Source organism: Sturnira hondurensis, unplaced genomic scaffold, assembly GCF_014824575.4.
Source record: "Sturnira hondurensis isolate 20B ecotype Veracruz unplaced genomic scaffold, ASM1482457v3 Scaffold0001074, whole genome shotgun sequence".
NCBI lineage: Eukaryota > Metazoa > Chordata > Mammalia > Chiroptera > Phyllostomidae > Sturnira > Sturnira hondurensis.
In genome coordinates this window covers 2,331,760-2,356,739 of record NW_028073705.1, presented here as the reverse complement: position 1 = coordinate 2,356,739, position 24,980 = coordinate 2,331,760, and the positions used below count along the sequence as shown (strand labels likewise).

At 35.2% G+C, this 24,980-nt stretch overlaps 1 protein-coding gene across 5 annotated transcripts in view; it reads left to right on the top strand.

Moving 5' to 3' along the window:
• The window catches only part of AKAP11 (A-kinase anchoring protein 11), a 50,504-nt gene extending 26,340 nt beyond the window's left edge, over positions 1 to 24,164 (top strand). For 3 of the 5 annotated variants that reach the window (XM_037060173.1, XM_037060169.1, XM_037060158.1), the window contains exons 4-12: positions 341 to 388; positions 2,188 to 2,322; positions 3,687 to 3,954; positions 4,506 to 8,994; positions 12,265 to 12,420; positions 14,748 to 14,831; positions 15,607 to 15,653; positions 18,509 to 18,669; positions 21,057 to 24,164. In XM_037060173.1, coding sequence (XP_036916068.1) covers positions 341 to 388; positions 2,188 to 2,322; positions 3,687 to 3,954; positions 4,506 to 8,994; positions 12,265 to 12,420; positions 14,748 to 14,831; positions 15,607 to 15,653; positions 18,509 to 18,669; positions 21,057 to 21,197 — 5,529 coding nt within the window. In that variant the 3' untranslated portion in view covers positions 21,198 to 24,164. The remainder of the gene's footprint in view (positions 1 to 340; positions 389 to 2,187; positions 2,323 to 3,686; positions 3,955 to 4,505; positions 8,995 to 12,264; positions 12,421 to 14,747; positions 14,832 to 15,606; positions 15,654 to 18,508; positions 18,670 to 21,056) is intronic. The other 2 variants (XM_037060181.1, XM_037060164.1) reach the window with 2 other exon arrangements.
• The last annotated feature ends 816 nt before the right edge of the window (positions 24,165 to 24,980 follow it).

The window sequence follows — 24,980 nt, the reverse complement described above, 5'->3', positions numbered from 1 at the left end:
GGATCTGGCCTGCAACCCAGGCATGTGCCCTGACTCGGAATCAAACTGGCGACTCTTGGCTTCACAGTCTGGTGCCCAGTCCACTGAGCCTCACCAGCCAGGGCTACCTTCTTTGAAAAAATTAATCATTCTGTCCAAAGAAGTCAACATTTTTATTTATTTACTTTATTTGAGGTCTAATTGACACAAAACAGTTTCAGGTGTGCAACATAATGTTTTGATATTTATGTGTGACAGTATTTTAATGTCTTACGTGCTTTATTCTGTCTCAGTTGTCAATAATCTAACAGACAAAATGTTAAAACTCACATTAATGGAGCTTTATTCCTTTTTTATTTAGGTCACATTTCTAGGTTTTAATGAAGAAACAGATGCTGCTCACATACAGGTAAGGTCAGTTCATTGAACTAGAATGGGGCATAAGAGATTATTTGGAAGAAATTCTGAGACCATGAAAAATTTGCCATATTAATCAAAAACTTATACTGAAGTGCTCTGTTATCATTCCTGTTTAAAGGTAAAAGATGGCATTTTGAGATCAACATTTGAGTGTGCTATGGACATTTTCACTTTTTAGCATTTTCACTGAGCATTCTTTTTTTAAAAAAATATTTTATTTATTTATTTTCAGAGAGAGGGGAAGGGAAGGAGAGAGGAAGAGAAATATCAATGTGTTTGCCTCTCATGTGGCCCCCACTGGGAACTGGCCTGCAACCCAGGCATGTGCCCTGACTGGGAATCGAACCGCAATCACAGGCCCGTGCTTCACAGGCCCGTGCTCAATCCACTGAGCTACACCAGCCAGGGCTCACTGGGCATTCTTATTATGGAAAGCAGTTTTAGGTTAGGAGACCACAGAAGTCATTTATCTGAGAAGGCTGCAAACCGTGAGCTAACTTTTTCTCCATTCTGCGCCTAAGGTAGAATGTAAGACATTTTAAATTTTCTAAAAAGATTTTATTTACTTACTTTCAGAGAGAGGGGAAGAGAGTGAGAGAAACAGAGAGATACATTGATCAGTTGCCTCTCACACGCCCCCAAAGGGGACATCAGTGACCTTCACAGGCCAGTGCTCAATCAACTGAGCCACACCAGCCAGTGCAACACTTGTTTAATGTGGATGGTTTTTATAATCTGACCTCAACAGTCAGATTCTTATATTATAAAATGAGATAAAATTACTAAATTTAAAGGCTAAAATTTATAAAAGAATATTAACAATGCAAAATTTTTAGCCTGTTTGATTTATGAAGGAATTTACAGAGTGACTGAAGTTTCAGTCACATGGAGAGTGGTTGAAGCTCAGGAGTTGTGGTAGGCATGCCTTGTTTACCTCAGTTTCTTAAGATTTGTGATTGCCTTGTGTTTCCTTTTGTGGCAGCAAAGTCTCCTAATAGAAGAAGAAATAACACTATTGTTCTGTGTGAACAATGCATATCAGGTGATAACAAATGAAAGCTGTATGTGTCTTGATTGTACTCTTGCCTGAAGGAAATAGCTCGAAGGCACAAGAGGGGGCATACTCCTGGGAATGTAAGGCTGAAGAGAGAAGTGTTACGAAGTACTTATCTCTTATTCTATGTCCTCTTTAAGAGTTACAGATAAACTCCTAATTACAAAGGAAAGTACTCTGTGAAGGGTCAAGAATGTTAAAAAGTTTTAAAGTGGGTAAAATATTTACATTAAAAAGGATAAATGTTGAGGGGGAAGCTATTTTCTTTTCCTTCAGTTAAAGTCTAACATATGCTTCAGAGAGGGAAGACAGAAAAGTAGACTTGTATTGTTTAAGTACAAAACTTAACCTCCAATGAAATACAACCTGTAGGCAAGACTCCTATATGAAAAATTTCACAGTTAAGCCCAAAGGACTACAGGTTTTCATTTGCAGCAAAAACTATCATGCCTAATTGTCATGATGTGTTGAGGTAGCATGTAAAAAATTTTGTAGCTTGATATTAATATGTTTAAAAGGTTCCAGAAATGGCAGGTATTAAAAAATTTCAGTAATTTTATTTTTGAGTTTAAAAAAATTGGGTATGGTTGATAACTGCATATGTTAACTATCATGAACTGGAAAATTTATTAATTAGTACATTTTACAATTTTTGGATAGGGACCCATATTATAGGAACCATAACAAAAGTGTTAACCTGCAGTGTTATTTATTGTGTTATTCTTTTAAATTAGGATTTATCTGCAGTTTCTTTGGAACTTCCAGACCTTCTGAATTCACTGCACTTCTGTAGTCTAAATGAAAATGAAATTATTTGTATGAAGGATATAAATAAACCACCAGGTATAAACAATGGTCCTTTAAATCAGGTAACTGTAATTTATCATTTCTAATGAATTTTTCAGGGCAAGTTTTACAGTGACATTTGATTGAGAGTATTAAACGTTTAAACGTTTGAGGTTTCTTTTTTTAAAGAAGAAATCATATTCAAGGAAATATGATTCATGAAAAATCTAACTCAAAAAGCTTTGAAATTATTGAGGGAATAGAATAATTTTGGTCATAGCTTTATTTAGATTTTCCATGTGTGAAATTCCATAAATGGTAGGCAAGTATTTATTAGTTTTTTTGTATGAAAATTTATTTCTGATTTCTTGAACTTCTATAAGCAATAGGAATTTCCCCCGATTTATGGCCAATTCCAAATTTATATTAATATCATACTATGTTTTAGAGAACATACTTTATCTGATTTTTTGGTTAAAAAAATTCAGTGTAAAGTAGACATGTATTTTTACACACAAAATTGTTACCATTTCAAACAGGTAATTTGTTTTATAACATTCAGCTTTTAGTTCTTTACTGTTGTTTTATTGATAATGCATCAAAGAAAAATGTTTTGAATTTTTTACTTCCTAAAAATTGAACTTTAGTAGGTTTAAAATTTGGATTACTTATCCTAAGTATAAAAGATTACTACTGTATTATTAGGTCCACACATAAAAGTAGAACTGCTCACCTTATTTCCTTAATTATAGTCTTCATTTATATTTACTTTGTTTTATTTGCTAGACTATAAGAGGTGAGTAGCTATTATATTTAGGTTCTAGTTTTTTAAAAAATCATTTGTAATATTTACATTTTTAAAGATAGTATGTATGGGAAAGTCTGATGACATATTCTTAAAGCTGTAAACATTATTATAAATGGTAAAACTAGGGAAATTTAAATAAAAGGAGGGGATTATTTTCTTGTGATAGGAGAGAAGTTGATGTCATGCTGAGCACTACAGGAAAATGGGATACAAAAATGGAACAGTACCTGGTTCCTGCCTTCAAGCAGTTTGTAGGGTACTTGTTGAATTAGGTGAATGATTAAATAAGAAAAATCACAGGGCTATACAATAATACAGGAAAACATTATTGCCAAACGAATAGATAGTAAATTCTGTAATATTTAAGAAGATAGTATAGGTAGAATTTCAATACCTGGGTAATAGAAATTTGGGAGAAAAAGAGGTTGGAGAGTGAGAAAAGTAGAGAAAGAATGAAGAAAAAGAATTAAACATTATAAAACTAGGGAACCTTTCAGGATGCATACATTTCTCCACCCGCCCCCCCCACCAGATTGTCATTTATTTGTAGGCTATACTTACAGATAATGTTTTGTAGGTATAATGCTTTGCATGTATAATATGTTTTGAAAGTAAAATATTTTTATCATCTTTCCCAAGAGTCATCATTCTGGAATGCTATGTGTCATGAGAGTGTCACCGCCTACATTACCAAGACTCAGAATTGATTTTATCTTTAGTCTCCTAAGTAAATATACTGCTGGTATGAGATACACCCTGGACACATACTTGCATCAGAAGTGCCACCTTGAGACCACTAACGAAGATGATGATGATACTAACCAGTCCGTGTCATCCATAGAGGATGACTTTGTCACTGCATTTGAGCACTTAGAGGAAGAAGAGACCTCAAAGTCCTATAATGATGGTTTGTTCTTCACTAGAATTTTTCTTGATATAGAGGATTAAAGTTAACAGTTCAGTGTTAAAAGTTTTAAGGCTGATTTGTGCAATTGAAATTTATTCTTTTTAATCTTTTTTCCTCCGGATTGTCAGGAACTTAATTTTCTTATGGTTTTTAAGTTCATTGCTATCTGTTTTTTAACTTTGCTACGCCTGTAATTATTTTTGTAGTACTGTTTACCTCATTATCCTAAGTGTTTGGAACATGCCTAGAATCAAACTTGAGAGGAGTTATCTGACAGTCACCATATTAGTGACTGTCACATATTAGTAACATGTGACAACATTCTGATCATTCCATAGACCAGGTATTCCTAAGTATGGAGTAAATTGAGATTATTTTATTCCAAGTTGTATTTGCGTTCAAGAGTGACTTGGGATGAATATTAAACAACATACTTTAGAAGGGACATGGTACAAATAAATATATTATGGTTAAAGTCTATTCCCATTGATTTAAATGAAAAAAATTTCTGTTCAAGAATAATTTGATCATTTTAATTTTTTTTCCTGTAGGGGCAAGCATGACTGCGTTGAAGAGTCAGTGCGATGCTGCTTCACAGACTTCTGGTCACCAGTTAGAAACCCATGATTTAAGAATTCTGATTAGCTCCGGGTGGCAGAAGTCATTGGTTAAACCTTCAGCTTCCTTAAACATTCTGGGACATAAAGAACAACCTGTGAAAACTTCAGTTACAACATCAATTTCTGAGCCTTGGATCCAAAGAAGTGTCTATAGGTCATCTAATATTTCTGCTAAAGATATTGACACACAGAAAACATTTTTTTCTTCTTCTCCTGCCTATTCATCTGAATCGGAATGCTCAAGTCCAAGTCCTGTTATTTTCTTAGATGAAGAAGGATATCAAAAAAGTTTAAAAGCAAAACTGGAGTTACCCAAAATTCCTGTGATGAAAGATGATATAGAGGATTCAGACTCAGAAATAAGTGAATTTTTTGATAGTTTTGATCAGTTTGATGAACTAGAACAAACTTTAGAGACTTGTCCATTTCTAGAAGATCCTGTCATAGGGAAACTATTGCAAAAGAGAGGGTACAGACATGACAAATCTTGTTCTGTAACCACTACTATGAATCCTCCAATATTCAAGTTTGATCGTCCAGCTCTCCCAGCTAATGTTAGAAAGCCCACACCCCGTAAACCAGAATCCCCTTATAGTAACCTGTGCGATACTCCAGATTCTCCTCGCCCAGTGAAGACATCTGGGGAAGACAGTGGCTTATTTAGTCCCATTCGATCCTCTGCTTTTAGTCCTCTCGGAAGCTGTACACCTGCTGAATGTTTTTGCCAAACAGATAGTGGTGGAGATACAATTCCTGAAAATCATGATTCTATTTATTGCACCTATGAAAATTATGCAAATAGTATTTCATGTGAGGTACTGGACTCAATTGTCCATACCCAACAAACTAATGCAACATCAAGGATTAATAGTGTTATAAAGGGAGAAAATAAAATCATAGCTCTTAAGAGTGGAAGCCTTGGCCAAAAAAGTAGATTTAAAAATAAATCCTTAATGATTAGAGATAGCATTCAAAAATTTGCAGCAGATCTGGTGGAAAAAAGTTTTGGCAGTGCATTTAAAGATTTGCAAAGAGGAGTCTCTTCATGTACCAATGCATTGTGCCATTTAGCCATCAAATTGACAGCATCTGTTTTTCAGATGGCATTTAATGAACTGAGAAGGCAGCGTGCATTTTCATTGAAACAGCATGCCATTAGTGGTCTGGCTAATTTTTTGGTGAGCGAAGCTTTATCAAATGCTTTAAAAGATTTACAGTATGTAAAGAAGCAGATATTTACGAACATAGTTGCTGGGTTTGCTGCAGATCTTGCTGAAGAGCTTGTTTTTGAAGGCATCATGGAAGTGTGTCAGTTTTCATATCCTCCAACACCTGCATCTCCACCATATTGGTCATTTGATTATGAAGATAAAGTGATGAGGTCATATGCAAAAGATTTGTCTGAATCTGTAATACAGGAAGCATTCATTGAGCTGTCACAAGTTGATGTGATTTTTACAACAAAGGCAGCAGTTAGTGTTTCTACAGATAACATAAAATATGTGAGTGCAGAACATAATGTGCCATCCACACAGACCTCCACATATCCCCCTACTTTCGACAATCAAGCAATTATGGTGATGAAACCAACACAGGAATATAAAAAAGAATACACTGTACAGCAGGCCTTATTTTGTACTTCTGGAATTGTTACTTCTATACCAGTGCCCCTGGCAGGAAGTGCTCTTCTCCCATATCACTTTTCATCTAATATGTATCAGTCAAAGTCTCTTTTGTCATCTGGTGATAATAATTTGAATGGGGATTCTACTGAAGCATGTGTTTCCACAAAAAACAAAGGAGAGGAAGTAGCCTGCCTCAGAAATATTTGTTTGCCTTCAGAGTATAATCCAGGTAACCAGAATGATTTTAAACCAACTGATGATGGTACTGAAATGCAAAGCTCTTCAAAATTAACAAGTGATCCTGTGATTATTAGCAACTTTTCTGCAGCAGTGGTACATTCAATAGTAAATGAAACTTTAGAGTCAGTAACATCATTCAAAGTTACAAAAACATTGGATGAACACACAAATTGTTTAACTAAAACAGGAAAGGAAAAAATCCTGCCTTTCTGCTGTGATCAAGAGACACTGCAACAGAGTGAAGCTAGGAATAAGGATTTGTTTGTTGATCGATTATCTAAATCTATTATTAAACATTCCATAGATAAAAGCAAACCAATCATCCCAAATGTGGATAAAAATTTGGTACACAGGGAATGCATGCCTGTTTCTGGAGCAGAGTCACAGTTGACCTTGGGAAATATTCCCAGATTTCTTGATGCTCATGATCACTTAACTCACTGTTCACTTTCAGTAGGAAAGGGTTATGTTTTGGAACGTAAAGATTCTGTAGCTCATGAATTTTCTTCAGAGACACGTCCACATTGTCCATCTATGGCAGGTCAGAAACCTGATTTGAAGGAAATTGCTAAGGACAAATCAGTGAAAAAGTACAATTTGAATAATACAGCACCAGGGCCCTTATCTTTTGGGCAAGAAGGCCCTTTTGCCCATTCACATACTTTATCATCTGCAGTGCTTACGTGTGTAGATGGTTTGCATGTGGAAGATAAACAGAAAATCAGAGATGGAAATGTAATACCTGAAACTCCTCCATCAACTCCTCTAGTACCTTCCCAGGCTAGTTCCGAATGGGATATCAAGAAGTTAACTAAAAAACTCAAGGGGGAATTAGCAAAAGAATTTGCACCTGCTACACCACCTTCTACACCTCACTACTCATCTGTTGGTAGTTTGTCTGAAAATGAACAAAATACTATTGAAAAAGAAGAGTTCATGTTGAAACTCATGCGATCCCTTTCAGAAGAAGTTGAAAGTAGTGAAGGTGAGGAGCATCCAGAAGTGAATGTGAAGTCAGAGCACTCAGGGAAGAAAGTTCAGTTTGCTGAAGCATTAGCCACACACATCATTTCTTTTGCAACTGAAATGGCAGCTTCCCGTTTAGATAATAAAATAACTCAACAACCCAAGATTCAGAGTCCTTGCTTAAATGTGCAGAGACAAAGAAGTGTATCACCTACTTTGTTAAATTGCTCAGATGAAAATTTACAAACATTATGCAATTTTGCAGGTGATATGGCAGCAGAAGTCATCACAGAAGCTGAGAAAATAGCAAAAATTAGAAGTTGTATGCTTTTTAGGCAAAAGAACAGTTGTTACAGTGATGGTGACCAAGATTATAGATCAGAAGAGAAATCGAATATAGAGACTATAACACACCCAAGAGACGTTGATCCGTTTATTTTCTCATTACCACCAAGTTCTTGTTTGTCAGGTCTGACGTGTAAGTATCCCAGCTGTGAAAGTGTGACAGATGAATATGCAGGACACATTATCCAAGTACTAAAACAAGAACGTGGTAATAGTGAGTTAATAATGGATCAGTATGCCAATAGACTTGCCTATCGATCTGTCAAATCAGGATTGCAAGAAGCAGCTAAGACAGCTAAAATGAAGTGCAACTCAAAAATGGTTCTCATGCAAAGCTCACAGGTGAAAACCAACAGTGAACTCTTGATGTTCTTAAATAAAGAACACCACCAAGAAGTGGATAAAAGACAAATTAAAAGAAGTGGAGGTTACTTTTGCAAAAATCAAACTTGTGAACGGACAAGGGATACATACAGAAATGAGTGCCCTGAACTGTATCGTTTTACAGCCTGTCTTGCTCACAGCATAACCACAGATGTTAAAAAAGAACTGACAGTGTCCACAGTTGGCTTGCCAAAATCCTCAACAGATTCTTGCCTTTATGAGAAATCTGGATGTGATGAAGTTACCGAGTCTCATATTGAGCCAGAATTTACCAAGTCTTTTCAGCCTTCACAAAATCACAGATTTTACCATAGTACAGGCAGTTTAAGTGGGCATGGTTATGGAGAGAATGTTGTTCAGGCTATAGAACAGTATGCTAAAAAAGTAGTGGATGATACTTTAGAACTAAGTTTAGGATCTGCAGTTTTCAAAGTGTCTGAAACCACAAAAGCAGCAGGTAGGATAACTTATGCAGAAAAGTTGTCACCTCTTACAAGTCAAACTTGCAGATACTGTGACCATAAAGAACTCCACGACTGCAATGGAAATTCACCTCAACACTCTTTTAGACGTGATTCACTTGCTCATAGTAAGCCAGGTTCTAATTCAAAATTTAACAGCATTTATCAGACCAGAATTTTTCACCTTGATGTCCCTCAAATTCAAGTTGATCTGGATAAGAAGACCGTGCTTGCTGAAAAGATAGTTGCTGAAGCTATCGAAAAAGCAGAGAGAGAGCTGAGCAATATCAGTTTGGCAGCTGATAGTGGGATTGGACAAGAAGGTGTTAGCTTTGTTGAAAGTCTTACCACAGAAATAATGACATCAGTGATGGGGAATGTTGAACATGCCATTAGCAGGTAAGTTTCAAGTTTCTTTTGGGTTTTATGATAAAATGAAAAGTTAAACCTGATCATATATGTCTTAGGTCCTATTCGGAAAGGTGGGATTATTTCTAACCCCAAATTGGCAGTATTTCTCTATTAACATTTATGTTAATTTAACATAATTTTTCTAACAACATTTATGTATCGTTTTATACCCTACCTATTACCTCCACATACATTGTTCATTATCCCACAATAGCCGTTTGAAGGAAGGTATTAACCATTTACCCTGGTAGAAGATGAAGCTCATCACCTTGCTCAAGTTCACAAAGCTGTGAAGTAGGTAATGTGAATCAAAGAAATAGCTGAAGAATATTACACAGCAAGTATATAGTATTACCCTGTTTATTTACTGTTCTGAGATTAAATTTTTATATAGCATTTCCTTTTTTCTATTCACAAAGGTAAGGTTTTTAAAAAATAAACAGCATAATTTAACCAAAGAGCTATTAAGGAGGTAGCAGAAATCCTTCAATACATTGCCATTGTCACCACTTCTCTTGATTGTCCCATAGTCTAAAGGGACACTTCTTTCTGATAGTCCCACAGTGTCCCATTCTGCAGCTCTGTATTAACACCTTAGGGCCAAGAAGGTTAGGTATTCTCTAGTTAGGGAGAAGAGGTATAAACCACTGATTTCAAGTGTTCTTGGTTAGGAGAGAGAAGGTCTTGTGATTCAGTAGCTGGCTGTAAATTTCTTGCTGTTTGGCTTTATTTTATTTTCTTGTCTGTTTCCTCATTCTACTTGCCTAGGAATTTCCTAGCTCCTTACTATCCTGTCTCATTCCCCCCTCAGAGATTTCGATCTCTAAAATCTTCTAGGGGTGATGACTAGGGAGTTGATTCTCTTACAAATAACTGCTTCCTGCTGACAAGGGATGTAGTCCCTGCCTTTGAAAGGTATGGAAGTCTCTCCCTGCCTAATCTAAGGGAGACAACAGAATGGGATTTGAGACTGGAACAGAGAGGCTATTAGCGGATTTTTCCAAAGTAGGATAGGCTGGAATCCTGGGAGCATCATCATCTTGATATGGGATCTTGTATCCAGTTCAACCGCCTACTCCCAACAACTCCATTTCACTAAACCATTGAATCTCATTTCAGGATGTGGTGATACAAATGGGCTTCTAAAGTGAGGTCTGTATTTTGTTAAGCAACTAGGTAAATAGGGATGTAGTATATACATTCTATGAAAACAGAAAGAGCACAGAGGTTAATGAACATAGTAAATCATAAACTAATGTCAGAGTCTACAAGGATGTCAGATGAAAAGACCCAAATAAAAGGCACTTGCCGGGATGAAATTAAGCAGTGACAGTCTGATAGGTCTTCCTTATCAGAGGTTTCAATATCTCTGGTGCTATCATTGAATGTTTGGTGAATTCTGTATAGCTGACACTGCATCATAGTTCTTAAAAATTCCAAATTAAAGGATGGAAGAAAAATGAAGAATGCCCAGAATAATTCTGGTTAGTATATTTTAAATACAAAATGAGAACTGCTCCAAAGAGGCAGGCAATTGAGAATCTATTCTAGGCACTGGGTATACTGAAGTAAGTGAAACACAGAGAAATGTGTGTGTTCATTTGAACTTTAGTTATAGTAGAATAAGACAGTCAGTGGATAAGTAAAATATGGTGTATGTGACATGGTAGTAATTGTTTTGGAGGAAAACTAAAGCAAAGAAGGGAGTTAGTGCAGCTGCTGCTGGTGGTGGTAGCTGGCAGCAGGTAGGGCTGGTTTGCAGTTTTGAACAGGTAGCAGGGGAAGCATCTCTGACAAAGTAACATTTGAACAATGAGCCAAAGGTGAAGAGAGGTGTCACATGAGAACCAGGGGAGAGGGTTCATGGAAAGGGACGGGATTGCATTTTGGAGAAACAGCAAAACGGCTTGAGTGACTGAAGTGAGTGAGATGGGGGGAATAGTAAGAGATAAGGTGGAGGTTATGAGAGGTTATCATAACAAGTAGTGTGTTGTCAGGATTTAGCTAATTCTAACTGATGAGAAGCCACTAGAGGGTTTTGATCAGAAGACTACCATTTTCCCCCTTCATGTTTAAAAATACAACTTTAAAATGCTATGTTGAGAATAAAATGTAGTATAGGTAGTTACCAGAGGGCCCCCCAAAATGGAATTTTATTTATAAAAAATTGTGTATTTTTACATGTTTAAACTTCAGTCACCTTCCACATGCTCTCCATTTGATGCAAAACACCTATTGAGACTTTTGCCACTGCTTAAAATAGTTTTGAACTCATCAATTTCTATGCCTTTTAGTGCTTCTGCCATTTTTTGTTTCACCTCTTCCACAGTGGCAAAATGTTTGCCTTTGAGGACTTTTTTCATCTGGGGAAACAAAAGACCGCTCATGTTGAGATTGGATGAATAGAGAGGGTGGGGCATGGACGCCATGCTGTTTTTGGTTGAAAACTGCTGAACACTCAGTGCTGTGGGGGCAGGTGTGTAAATCACCCATCATGACATGGGCAAATGCTTAAAAGAATCTTCAGAAAAATTTACTGAAGTGGAACACAGCCTTTCACAGTAGCTCCAGCTGCTGCACTGGTACATATGGGTTCCTTGAACACTCACCTGGCAGTGGAGCCTGTACTGCAAGGGGCCTGCCCTCCTGAAGATAATTCTGGGTTGTTTTTTTTGGGGGGGGGTCTCCCCTTGTACAGCAATTGGACAGTGAATGGCCTTTCTTGCAAAGATACAATAAATATGTAAATGTTTCTTGGTTGAAAAAAGTGAGAAGGGTTAGGGTTATGATCCACACTCAAAGTCTTGATGACAGTTTCCTAGTTTAACTAAAGGCTTGATTGACAGTACCAGAATTCCGTGAACTACTACTTTTTCTTTTAAAGTCATAAAAAGGGTTTTGTGTTGTTATGTTTTTGTACAAATGGAAGTACTACCTGGTTAAGCAGATGGAAAACTTAGGAACTTGTGTTCCTTCATAGTGGTCCCAGTAGAAGATATGAACTGCTTTAAAGAGAATTTAGATAAATGGTACACTTGGGATGGATGGGTGTTGGTGGGTACCTCCATCAATTCAGATTGGTAAGGTGTCCTCCAATAAGTCTCTTTTTGGCAGACTAGACAAAGCAAGTTAGGTGGACCACTGGTCTGACTCAGCACAGTGTTTCTTGCTCTTATTATCTTTTATCATCAAATGAATAGGCTCCTAATTCAACATCTGATGCTTTTGGATTGAATTTATATTTTCTTTTTACTTTAGTCCAAAAGAAATAGAAGACTTTCAGTCGACCGAGTCTTCTGGTAGCCAGCAGATGAATCTCAGTCTTGGTGATGACAGCACTGGTAGCTGGTCCAATTTAAGTTTCGAAGATGAACACCAGGATGAGAGCAGCAGTTTTCATCATCTGAGTGAAAGGTAACTAAAATTCTAAATGTATCTGCACAATTTGGGTCCTAAGACCTCAAAAGTGAGCTATAAATTAATATTGAGCATTATTTAAAATTATGAATTTGAAAATCTCATTATTTTCAAAATGTACTTTATTATTTATAATATATTTCCAATGGTTTTGACATTTATTAAATATAGTAATTAGCCTGGCTAATTTTCTCTGGATGTGCCAGTAGTTGATATGAAAAAATGTTGCATACATTTGATTTTATACCCTTTAAGCTTTACCTGGACATTTCATGAATTTGAAGGAAAATTTTTCTTTCTTACTCTAAAGTGGGTACTTTTTTTCTTTAGAGCAGTGATTTTCAACCTTTTTCATCTTATGGCACACTTAACTAATTACTAAAATTCTGTAGCACACCAAAAAACAGAGGTTTTTCTCATCTGACAAAAAGGATAAAACATAGGTATAATTTTGATTCATTCACATCGGACAGATATTGTCGTGTTGGCTGTTGTTATTTTTTAAAATTTGATAGTCTTAAGAGAATAGAGGTTAGTGTCCCTGATTAAATGGTCAGGTATTGTGTATTTTAAAAATTTGTGTGGCACACCTAGGTGTCTCCTGTGGAACATCGGTGGAAAAATCACTGCTTTAGAGAATAGGAAGGACAGTTTTTTGAAAGAGGCATCAAAATGGCCCCGCAACTTTCCTGACGTTAATTAATATAGTGTCTTTTTGGGGAAGGGTTAATGACCTCCAGTTTGTTTAGGACAGTCCTGGGTACTTCTGATCTGGTGTAATCACTGATGGTGACGCCTGTTATTTTCAGAAATGCCCTGGTCAGGTCAAGAATCATACATGGCTATCCTAGTTAGAAATGGCATTTTGCAAATAACTGACTTCAAATCTCACTTAAAGGGGCAAAATGGGAGGGAAAATGAGGTTAGGTGGAGGGACTTTTTTCATGTTTATCTAATACTGAGGTGATAAGTTTTTATTATTAATTAAATGGGATCATCAGTGTATGGGTAGGAATTTTGTAGTTTGTTTTTATTTGGGTAACCATTCTGCTGACAGAAGTGAACACAGTGTCTGAGATCATTAGTTTTTCTCTGGCTGCTGGTCCTCTGTACACTGTTTCTCTGTTTTCTCATTTTTGGGTTCTCTGAAAATAGACTACATGGGCAAGATTCTGGTTGTTTTAATAGTTTTATGATACAGCTATATTTGCTTGACTATACATGAAAAGATATTACTCAGTTTTACCTTTAATTTTCCCATACATTATAGTTTGTCACAGTTTGATAGTGGTAAACATAGATATGTAAATTATTCAATATTGCTTGGAAACCACTTAGAACATTTAAGTGATCATTTTTTTTCTTAGTAATTTTGTTAACATTTACTGATGCCTATAAGGTGATTATATTATTTCTTTTTTTACAACTAAAAATTTGGTTTGTATAAATACTAACTTTACGATATCCTAGTCTAATACCAGGGAAAGATAGCTGCTTTCACAGCAAACTAATGTGCTTACTAATTATTTTAATGATTAGAATTAAAAAATATTGCATGTTTGGGTTTTAATAAGAAAGATTGAATTTAGTTTTGTTTCTGAAGACAGTTGCTTTTTGTTTTTTATTGCTTTGCTGACGTTTTAGGATGTGACTTGCTTTCTCCTTTTGATTGGATAGTGTAAGAAGTTACCTGTGTGGCCTTAATGACTGGCCGACGAGACCAGTGTAATGTTTGAATAAACCTTGGTTAGCCAATATTCTGAGGAAAATGTGTATTAGTCTCCACCTACTGAATCATATATAATAGTGAAATGAAGGTAATTGACATAATAAATTTTAAAATCAGAAAACTTTTTTTTTCCAACTCCCTGCTTCCCCAAGTCCATCGTGGTTTGCACTATCTAAAGACCTGAGAGAATGTTAACCTGTGATATTTTCTTTTTAAACTTATCCCAAACTGAGGATTATTGGCCTTCTACAAATTATATCATAACACTTGGCAGACATTAATTTCATCATGATACAGCTTCTTACATTCATTTGCTATCTTAAAAGACATGTTATCTTAATCTTTAAAATAAATCTACGTTTAGAATGATTTTTATGATCTTTTGAGGACAAGTAAGAAAATGCCCAAATCTCTGAAGCCGTCAGGTTCCTCTTGTAGTAGCAGTGGTGGCTCTGTACCCCTGTGGATGCCACGCTCCATGGTGGCAGCTTCAGAACATCCAGTTACCGCCGACAGAAGCTGTTCAAAAGGAAAACCAAGATGGTCTTGACTATTCATTTTCTAGTTCAGCTCTGTTCTTTTCTTCCTCTGGCAGTAATGGTAACAGCAGTAGCTGGAGCAGTCTTGGTTTAGAAGGAGATATGTATGAGGACAATTTATCCTTTCCAACATCAGACAGGTTGGTCCAGTCCAGAAACTTAAAAACCGATGAGTCTTTCACCGCTCATGCATGATGCCATATTCTTAAAACAGTGTGGGTTACACTGCCAGTATGTATCAGGCTGCTTTTCTCATATATGTTGACATGATTCTGCTTGATAAATTAGATCTAATGAAAAGAATTCAACTATGCTAAGTTATGGTTGACATTTAATTGCAAAATGTATTGCTTTTATGCATGTGTTGCTTTGCTTGCTATTTTTCATTCTACCAATTATTATTTCATTAAAAAGAGCTTGCTTCCTACAGGATTTCTGTTTTTTTGTTTTGTTTTGGTTACTGTTTGTTTTTGTATGTAGTTTTATTTCATATAGAAGAAAAATGTGTTTCTACTATATTAAAATATATAAATGGCATCAGCAGAAGGATTAATAAATACGTGATTTTATAATATTCAAATTCTGTGTTATCTAAAACCAAATTAGTAGAATATTTTGGCTTCAAATTATTTTAAATTAAATTTTATTATGAATTTACTTGGTGCTTTGTATATAATGGTCAGGTAGAAAGAACTTCTTGGTTATTGATAACTTATCTAGGCATCATTCACAATTCAGATTTTAACATGAAATGGTGTGAGAAGCAAAGCTTCCTCTTTTATTGTCATTTCTCTCCTTTTTAAATGTCACATATCATATTGTAACATTCATCCTTTACCACATTCTAAGCATTGGTTTGAATAACATTATTAAAGTTTTTTCTAAAAAACTGCTTCTGTTCTTTTATTTTAAAAGTGATGGGCCAGATGATAAAGATGAAGAACATGAGGATGACGTAGAAGGTAACTGACAATTTGTAAGAACCTTTAACTTTTGTATTTGTGCATTTCATCAGTTAGGCTCTGGGTTGTTACAAATCGGGGTATTCGTATTGTAAATCATGGTATTCTTAAAGTAATTTACTTGGTGTCAGCTCCTTGTTTGAGTAGTTTGTATTATTTGATTGCTAAACTATTGAAGTACTCATTGATATAAAGACTGAGCTGCTTTAAAAGAATTATTCAATTATTTGAGAGGAAAATTTATGGTAAACTTTATGTAATTATATTTTTCAAAATTTAAGATCTATACTCATAATATATTGTTTATTATAACTGTGGCCTATGTCGTAGTTTTTTTCTTCCAAGTCAGTAACTTCCAGAATTAGTGTTTAATGATAATCTTATATAAATCATATTCATCCTTTACATTTCTTTCTGAATTCCAGCTTTGCAGTCACACATCCACATCTTTGAAGGAAATATTCAAATCTTTCTTTAATAAACATACTTCTGAATATGTCAGTACTAGATACCATTGGTCACAGAGTTCTTGTGATTTGTAATCCCTTATCCAAGTGTATTAGACTGAGTGAATCTAACAGCTATTCACGTTGAAGTGGAATTTTCATTGTATTTAGATGGTTGTTGAAGTTTTCTCCCAAATATTATTTTTTCTTAATTATGAAAATACTAATAATTCTTTCTATAGAGTGGCACAGAAAAATATTTACAGTGAGATATTTGATTTTGAACCACTGATTTTTTAATAATTTCTTTAGAAGAAGGTAAACTGATAAAATTGCCGAAATGAATTTCCTGAAATGTACTTTATAACACCCAAGTTTCCAGTGGGTGTTAACACAGTTATTACTAACTGTGTTGTGCTCTTCTTACTTAGGAAAGTGTACCAATTTTTGAGCTAAAATCCTACATCTGGTAAGATTATTATGTTAGAGTTCTCATGCCTCTGCTACAAAGACATTCTCTTCATATAATAGGGCTTCTAAAGGTAAGTTTTTCTCCTCGGTTATGAAGAAGTAGCATGATACTTTCTGAGTTTTGGATAGGCTAGGTAATTGCTTTATTTTTGTTAACTAAAAACCTGTTGATTTTTTAATATAGAAAAGTTACATTCTTTTTCCCAGGTAGTAATTCTTTTTCCTCAACTCTGTGAGCAGAGTTGTTCCAAAAGCTTTACATGTGGTATAAATGCATGTGGATATTTTCTGTAATGAATACTAACTTTACTGAGGAATGATTATGAGAGAAGAGGATACAAGTTAATATCAATATAAAATGCATTTAGAAGTTTTTACTTTTGGCACTAGCCAGGCTGTTCAGCATTTCTTTTGTGAGTAGGTAAAAAATCAGGAGATTAATTATTTATAAATATATGTCACCACCCAGTTTTTGAGATTATAGTCATCTCTCATTATATAGAAAATTGCAGCCAGTTTACAAATTTTTAAAATTAGAAATTGGTAAATTAGGATAGACTGATGTAGATTTGTAGAAAGGTTTGAAATTATGGAACTTCTAAGGAAACAGCCCTCATTTTTGTTGCTGCTGCTGTTTGTAATTTTAGAATGTTGGTCCCTTCTCAGGCAATCAGGGGTTCTGAACTGAGAAAGCCAGTAGTATAGACAAGCCTTGAGGAGACAGCTTCAGACCCCATGACCACTACCAGGATTACAACATGGCCCATGTTTGGTGCCATAGTGCACAAAACCCCGTTTTGTTGATAGTCGGTGGGGAGAGAGGGGAGAAAAAACAGTACATTTATTTTCAGAGAGTAATGCAGACCAGCTTTTTCAATGAAAAGTTAGGGGCCGACACATATCCTAAAAATAATTAGCAGTGGTCCAGAATGCCCTGCAGATTATAAAAATGAATCGGGGACATTTATTAGCCAATTTCCATTGCTGTGCAACTCGGCACAGTTCCTGCCCCATGCCCTGCTCCCCTCCTGAGTCGGGAAGCCCATGCCTGAACACTGCTTACTGTTCAGACATCACTAAAGCAACAGTGTTAAGTCATTCGTTTTATAGTCAACAGGGATTCATCCTACTTTATATTGAAAACATAATTTTCATTAAAAAAGAAAACAAATGTGAGAGCAATACCTTATTTATAATAGGAATGTACCAGAAAATCCCCTGGTCTGCCTTTTGGGATTTAAGTAGTCGCATATAGCATTTTCCCTATTTTGCCCGAAGAATGAAGCAATAAAGAACAAGGAGCCAGACTGCCTGTGTTCCTATCCCAGCTCAGCCACTGCTTCACTGTAAGACCCTGGATCTCCCTCTGCCTCAGGTACCTCACCTGTAAAATGCAGATGATGGTCGTTTCTACATCACAGGGTAGTTTTGAATTATGGGACTTTGTGTTATCCACACAGTTCAGAACAGTACTTAAATATATACTAGACATACATTGGCTGCTACTGTTGTTTCTCTTAGTTCAGAAAGCTTTCTTAAAATCCATTTAATATGTTTAGTTGAGGTTTTTATTTGTGTGTTTCATTTATTTGTATTTTGATTGTAATCTTAGCTTTATGGTTTTATTTTCTCCCCCTTTACCTGTGGATTATATTCTGACACAAATGAAGGCAGTTATGGCACTTCAATGCCTCAGAATAGAGTTTTACATTTGTGCTCTCTGTGGATAATTGGAGTTATTCTTTTCTTTCACATTATTTTGCCCTTTCAAAGAGATGTTTTAGTTGATTTTTTGATGTGGTCAAGAAAGGATGGGTTTTTTTCCAAGCATTCATTGGAGTCTTAAGAAATGGAAAATATTTACATATCCTTGGAAACCAGGGTATTGATAATGGAATTACTGAGTTTCATTTCATATTGTTTAAATTTAAATATCAGATTTGGGGCAAGATGGAAAGACTCTGCTAATAACAAATATTGACCTGGAGCCATGCACAGTAGACCCTCAACTAAGGATCATTCTTCAGTGGCTTGTTGCCTCTGAGGCTGAAGTTACAGAACTTTCTTTTCATGACTCTACAAAGAAGGAGTTTATACAAGTGAGTACCTGCCTTCTAGGGTGGTTGTGAGGATACATTTCACAGTACATGGTGTTCTGTGTCATATGGTTGATCTAGTAAGATGGCTGTTGATAATAGGGTGAGGAGATGCTTAGGTGATGGAGTGGAACAGTTGGGTTCACAGATCAGCTCTGCCACTCTCCAGTGGTGTGACCTTGGGCAACTTCACTGACTTCCTTATCTGCACTATGGAAGTGAGTATAGAATTTACAGAGATTTGTAAGGATTACATATAATAATATTAAAAAATGCTTAATCTAGTGTCTGGCACATCCTAAGTTCTCAAAGTTAGGTGCCATTAATAAACATTTCATGTGTTTCTATGAAAGGATTGAGTTTTTCTTTCTATTTGATTCATAATTGTGCCTAGTAGTTAGTATGTCTCTTTCTCTGTTAATCCAGTTTCATTAGTATGAGAAACTAGCAAAATCAAAAGCCAATATAAGTTTAAACATCCAGTAAGGGACAGTGGACCACTTGGGTATCTAATAAAGCTCTAATAAAACATTCAGATTTGATGTATTAATTAGATATTTTTATTGAGAACTTAACTGTATACTGAGCACCTTGTTAGTCAAGATTTTTAATTTAAGGTTTTTGTCCCAGAAATTTTCATATCAGAACTTTGATTTAATCTTACTGTAGGGTATAGAGTAGTCTAATGAATAACCAATGTGAATTGATCAGTAGTAACAAAAAAGAAATAGTCTAGTTACTCTTGATTCCTGGTACAGAATTTACAAAAGTATTGTTGAAAGAAGTATGTGAAAAAGTATTGTGTAAAAATAAGGGTTGTGGGGTTTTTTGCTATTTTTGTCACTTGTTTTTACTTAGATTTTTTTGGATTCTTCCAGTTTAGGTGTCTGTTTTGTGGTAAAGGGAGAAAATAAGACAGAAAGGGATGTTCAGGAAATAAAACGTCAAAGAGACAGAATGGGCAAAAGTGACCTTAGGGAAGCAAACATTTTTATTTAGTCACAGATAAATTGAAGGCTCAGAAAGGCCGTGGGCAGATCTGAGTGGGATAATGCCTGAGCAAGGAGACCTTGCCCCATGTAACCTGGAAAACCATTCTGCCAGTTCCTCAAAAAGTTAAACGCAGTATTATTGTATAACCCAGCAGTTCCACTCCTAGGTATATGAAAGCATATGCCCATGGCAACATTATTCATAATAGGTAAGAAGTGGACAAATAAAATATGGTGTATCCATGTAATGCAATACAATCTACCAATTAAAAGGAATGATAGATACATGCTACACCATGGAGGAACCTTGAAATTACTATGCTAAGTCAAAGAAGCTGGTCATAATTGATCATGGAAAAGTAGATTGTTTCATACAAATGATTTCATTTATGTGAAATGGCCAACATACAAGCCTGCAGAGACAGAAAGTAATTCTGGAGTTAATTCTAGTAATTCCCTGGAGTTAAGGGGTTTGGGAGAAGTGGGGAGTGGTTGCTGACGTGTAAGGCTCTCCTTGTGGTGTGATGAAGGAGTTCTGATGCTGGTTGTGGTGATGGCTGCCTTCGACTCAGTGAATGACGCTAAAAACCATTGATGGGTGCACTTTAAATGGGTGAATTGTATGATAATATGAATTATATTTTATTGAGATATAATTCAAAAGCTATTTTTAAAAAAACTAAGCATATATAGATTACAAAAAATTAAGTATTTTCTACAGAACTAAATAGAAAAAAATAAGTGAAGACATTCTGATCAGTGGTGATAGTTTATTTAAACCTATACTTTTTTTAGGTGTAATTGATATATAACATTAATTTCAGGTGTTCAACATAATGATTTGATATTTGTATATACTGTATTGCAAATATTGTGTATTATGACCACAATATTTTACTTTTTAAAAAAAAACATTAACATTTTTTAACTTAGAAAGCCATGTTTCTGTTGAGGCTAGAGGGTGTATTCAAACAAAAAGAAAAAGCGGGACTATAAGTTGTGGAAGGAAAATCCACATCCTTTTATTAAGCTTGATGTCTTTATTATTTTGTGTTTGGGTGTGGCAGATGTATTTGGTTAGGTTAAGAATTTCCTGTAGAGATGTAGCGTCTCTACTCCCATGCAGAGTATCCGCTTGATGAGGTTTATGGAGTTCCGTCTCTAGCAGTCCCAAGTTGTCATTCTGTGGAGGAGATGTATTTATAAATGGCAGGAAAGGAAGATGTTTAATTTGTGGGAAGGGGTGGTGGTTTAGGGATAAGACTTTGTTATAACTGGGAAACAATATTTTATTACAAATAGCAGGATTCTTTGTTTTAGCCAATGTTCAAAATAAAAACTTTGTTGTTATGAAATTGTTTTTGGTTAATATTTGACATATCTTTCTGTCTTTTTTAGCTTTCAAAACAATTGCAAGAAAAACGCTGGAAAGTGGGGGACCTTCTGCAGGCTGTACTTAAATACTATGAAGTGATGGAAAAGACTTCCAGTGAGGAGAAGTGCAAGTCACTGTTCGATTGGCTCTTGGAAAATGCATAGAACAAACTCCAAACCAGTATATTTTTACTACTTGTTTTAGGAGAGAACAAAAAAAGACAAAGATGCAAAAGATAAAATTTAAATAATGAATATTAACATTTAAAGTGAATTGAGAGGAAAGGAAATACAGCTTTTTAAGCTCGTTGTGTCATCAGGTGGTGTATATAGTTCATACTTTTGTAATCTCTGTCAAATATTATCTTCACTTATTCTGTACCCATGTGCAGTATGTTAAGACACTAAAAACATGGATTTGAAGGAAGGTCTAGCCGTGAGGTCTTCAGGAACATTGATTGATGTTCTTTTTGCATCAACTGTGCTGCTAGGAACTGTACTGAGGTGGCTGAGGTTGGATTCCTGACTCGTGGTGTCCTATCAGTAACTCATTTGACATCAAAAAAGCATTGAGGCTAATTTTTTTCTAGTAGTTTTAGACTCATTTTTAAAAGTCGATTTTATTAGCTCAGCTATTGGTAGCTTTTTGAATCCCCTAAACTATTTAATTCCTTAAAAAATTAGTATTTTAGGCTTCTGTTAGTACTGTAAATGATAGTTTCCTCACCTTTTCATCAAATTACTCGCTGATGTTGCCAATTGTTCTGACAGGAAAGTGAGTGAGAGTGTGCGTCTCTGTGTGTGAAGAGCACTTGAACCTTGCTGGTGGTTCGTGCCCTCCTTTGCTTTAATGTTTTCATGGTTAGAAATCCACTGTCACCATTAAAAAAGGTGCTTTAACAGAAAATGTCTATAAAGATTGTGCAGTAAGAATTTATATTTCTCTTTTGACTATTTGGAATCCCCAACTTATCCTGTAAATGAAAATAAAGTTGCAAAATATGTTGAAATTTAAAAAGTCAATGTTAATATGGAAATGTATTTAGAGAAGTCTAATAAAGATTTTCACTTTTGGATTTTTGAAAACCTCGTCCCTTTAGCCATAGCTTTTTGTAGAAAAGAAGAAAAGGATTCTCTCCCTAGATAAAAATCTGTCTGCACTGTTTTGCAGAGACCTCTGATATATTCCTTCTGGGCTCTACATTTCCTGCTGCTTCAGCTTAAGAAACAAGTCGACTTGAATAGAGGATGAGATTGTGTCTTGGTTTTGTATGCAAGAGTATGCATGTGTGCATTTTTTGGTTCTCTCATTAGCGGATTTTGTAATCTACAGTAAATTACTTTTTGTTGGGGACTTTGGTTTTGCTCCAAAACATTTTCTTTTTTTCTGAGTGCTGACTTTTAGAAGCTGCACGAAGTATAGAGGACATAGCACCTGCCACGGGAAAGGACCAGGGGCACTTCCGTTCATTTGAATTATTAATTATGGTAGGAAAAAATGTATTTTATAATGAAAGAATTAAATTTGCTTTTTAAGAAAAATGCCAAGTGCTGTTTAAATATTTTGAGGTTATATTGCAACCTTTAGTTTTTCTCAATTTAAGATAAAGAAATAGAGCAGGCCTTAAAAATAAATTTTCCTAAAGTTTCTTCAAGTATTTTTTTAAGGTGGAGAAATGCAGGAAATGTATGTTTATAGCCAGGATCATTTCTGCCTTTAGCTTCTCAGAACTTGAGATGCAGCAGCACTGAACTGGGTTTTTAAATGTTAGGAACTGTGTTGTTAATTATAATGCAGGTTATTTGATTATTAAGTTCTGAGTGAATTTTTACAAACACATAACTGTCAAGTTGTGTTTAGTAATAACTTCAGTGTGTGTACGGGTTTGATTAACAGCAAAACTGACTTCTGAATTTCTTTTAAACTAAAGTGGTAATATATTACTTTTGTAAAACTTTGTGCTTGAAATGTTTATGTTTATTTGTTCTATGGTAAAAATCATTTTGAGGTGAGATTTCCCTCATATGCTTTTTTCTTTTGCATTTTGATGGAGCTGCGCTGCGTTCAGCTTGCCCTTACTCAGCCCCTGTGAGTGTCAGGTGGTCACGAGGCGTTAGCATGCCTTTCATAGTCATAGCAAGACCCCACACTCACATCACTTCAGTGCGCTTGCCTGGAGAAGAATATGAAGTGTTGGCAGGTGTGAAAAGAAGCATGAGTTAAACTTCCTTTCCTAGAGACAACTTTTGCATTTAGAGGAGTATCTCTTAATCGAGTACAGTCTAAATTTACTTTCTTTAAAGGCACTTTGTGATTTTTCCACAGAGCTCTGTTTGCTGAGAACAGCTCTGTCTTATTTTAATACAAATCTACTTGACATATTTATACTATAACATTGTAATATTGCCACTCTGATGATTTTGGCCCTTATGAAATATATTTTATTCAGAACTGTTGAAGTTGTGATGTGCATAGAGCTGAGTTTTGTTTATCAGGGTTAGAACCATTGGAGTGTCTGTGGAAAGATAGTGAATGAGGCCTCTGATAAGGGGTTCTTTAAACGTCATTTTAGACTTAAATGTGGCAAGACTTTCATAGTCTTCTCAAGCTAAGTTTAAATTTTTAGGTATTATTAATGTGGATTTTGAAAATATGTCCTGATTTATACAAAAAATGATTCTTTTATAAATCACAATAAAATTACAGTGTCTGTTGGATGGCTTGATACAATGGAATGGAAGAAAACCTTTGAGAGTGTTCATTCAGTGAATATGTAAGTGCTGACATGTTTATACTTTGAAAAATGTTCCACTTACCCTTTCAGATATTCGATGTGAATTAATCCAACTCATGATACTTCCGTTTTGCTTAGATAAGGGTTTTATGTTTTTGGCAGAAGAAATCAATTGCTCGTTAAGTGCACCAAGCGTGCAGAGGAGGGCAAGTTTCCTGATGACCGTGGTGACAGCGTACATTCCCCGGCTGTGGCATTTAACTGACATCGTCAGAGTCCAGATCCAGATGGCTTCTTAGCTAATTATTTAACTAATATTATTTTTCCACAAGTAATATTATCAATTTCCCATCAGTACATTGCTTTAAATTTTATATTTTTCAAAGGTAACTTTCCATTGGATTAAAAAAAAATAATGCATCCATACCCAAGATGTAGGGAAGATACTTTAATTTAAAACCCTGTCTGCCTGTCACCACACAAAACAATTAGAACTTCAGTGGAAATTGTAAAATTGTACTGAAGTCCAGGTTTTTTTCTACTTTTCAGCAAAAGACCTTATATGCATTCACTTAACTGTATTTCTGCTCTGCAGGTGCAGATACATTCTTAGTTGCTCTTGTCACTTTATTTTTTTTACCATCCATGTACATTCCTTTCACAAGGGCATAATTATAGCTGTAGAAGTTCATTGTTTTGTTTTTATTGGAATGTTTGAATACTATTTAATAACAGATTTTAATATTGCTGGATTTGCTACCTTTGGTTACTTGTGCAGTGTTAAAAATAATTCACATTCTTGTTTTGTATAGCAAAGCAATTTAAATAATTGTAGCTGTTTATTTGACTGTGCTGAATTACTATATTAAGATATTATATTGTATAACAGTAACTTCTTTTCTGCTTTTCAGTAATTTATATGTTCATTTACCAAAATATGAACTTCAGGAGGCACTAAAATTTTGTTTTAGCAGTGGTTAAAAATAAACATTTCAGAAATTACTTTTGTAATAATTTGCAGTAGTTCTTTTATCTTTTATCAGTTAAGTCTGATCTTTCCTCTTCCAGTAAGAATCCTCCAATACATTTAAGAAATGGCAGGTGTTGGTTTTCATTTTATAATATCTTGTTAACTGCTCTGTACTGGATTAGAACAAGGGCATACGAGTGGAACTGTTATCACAGAAGATGCATCAATCTCAGTGCTCCTAAC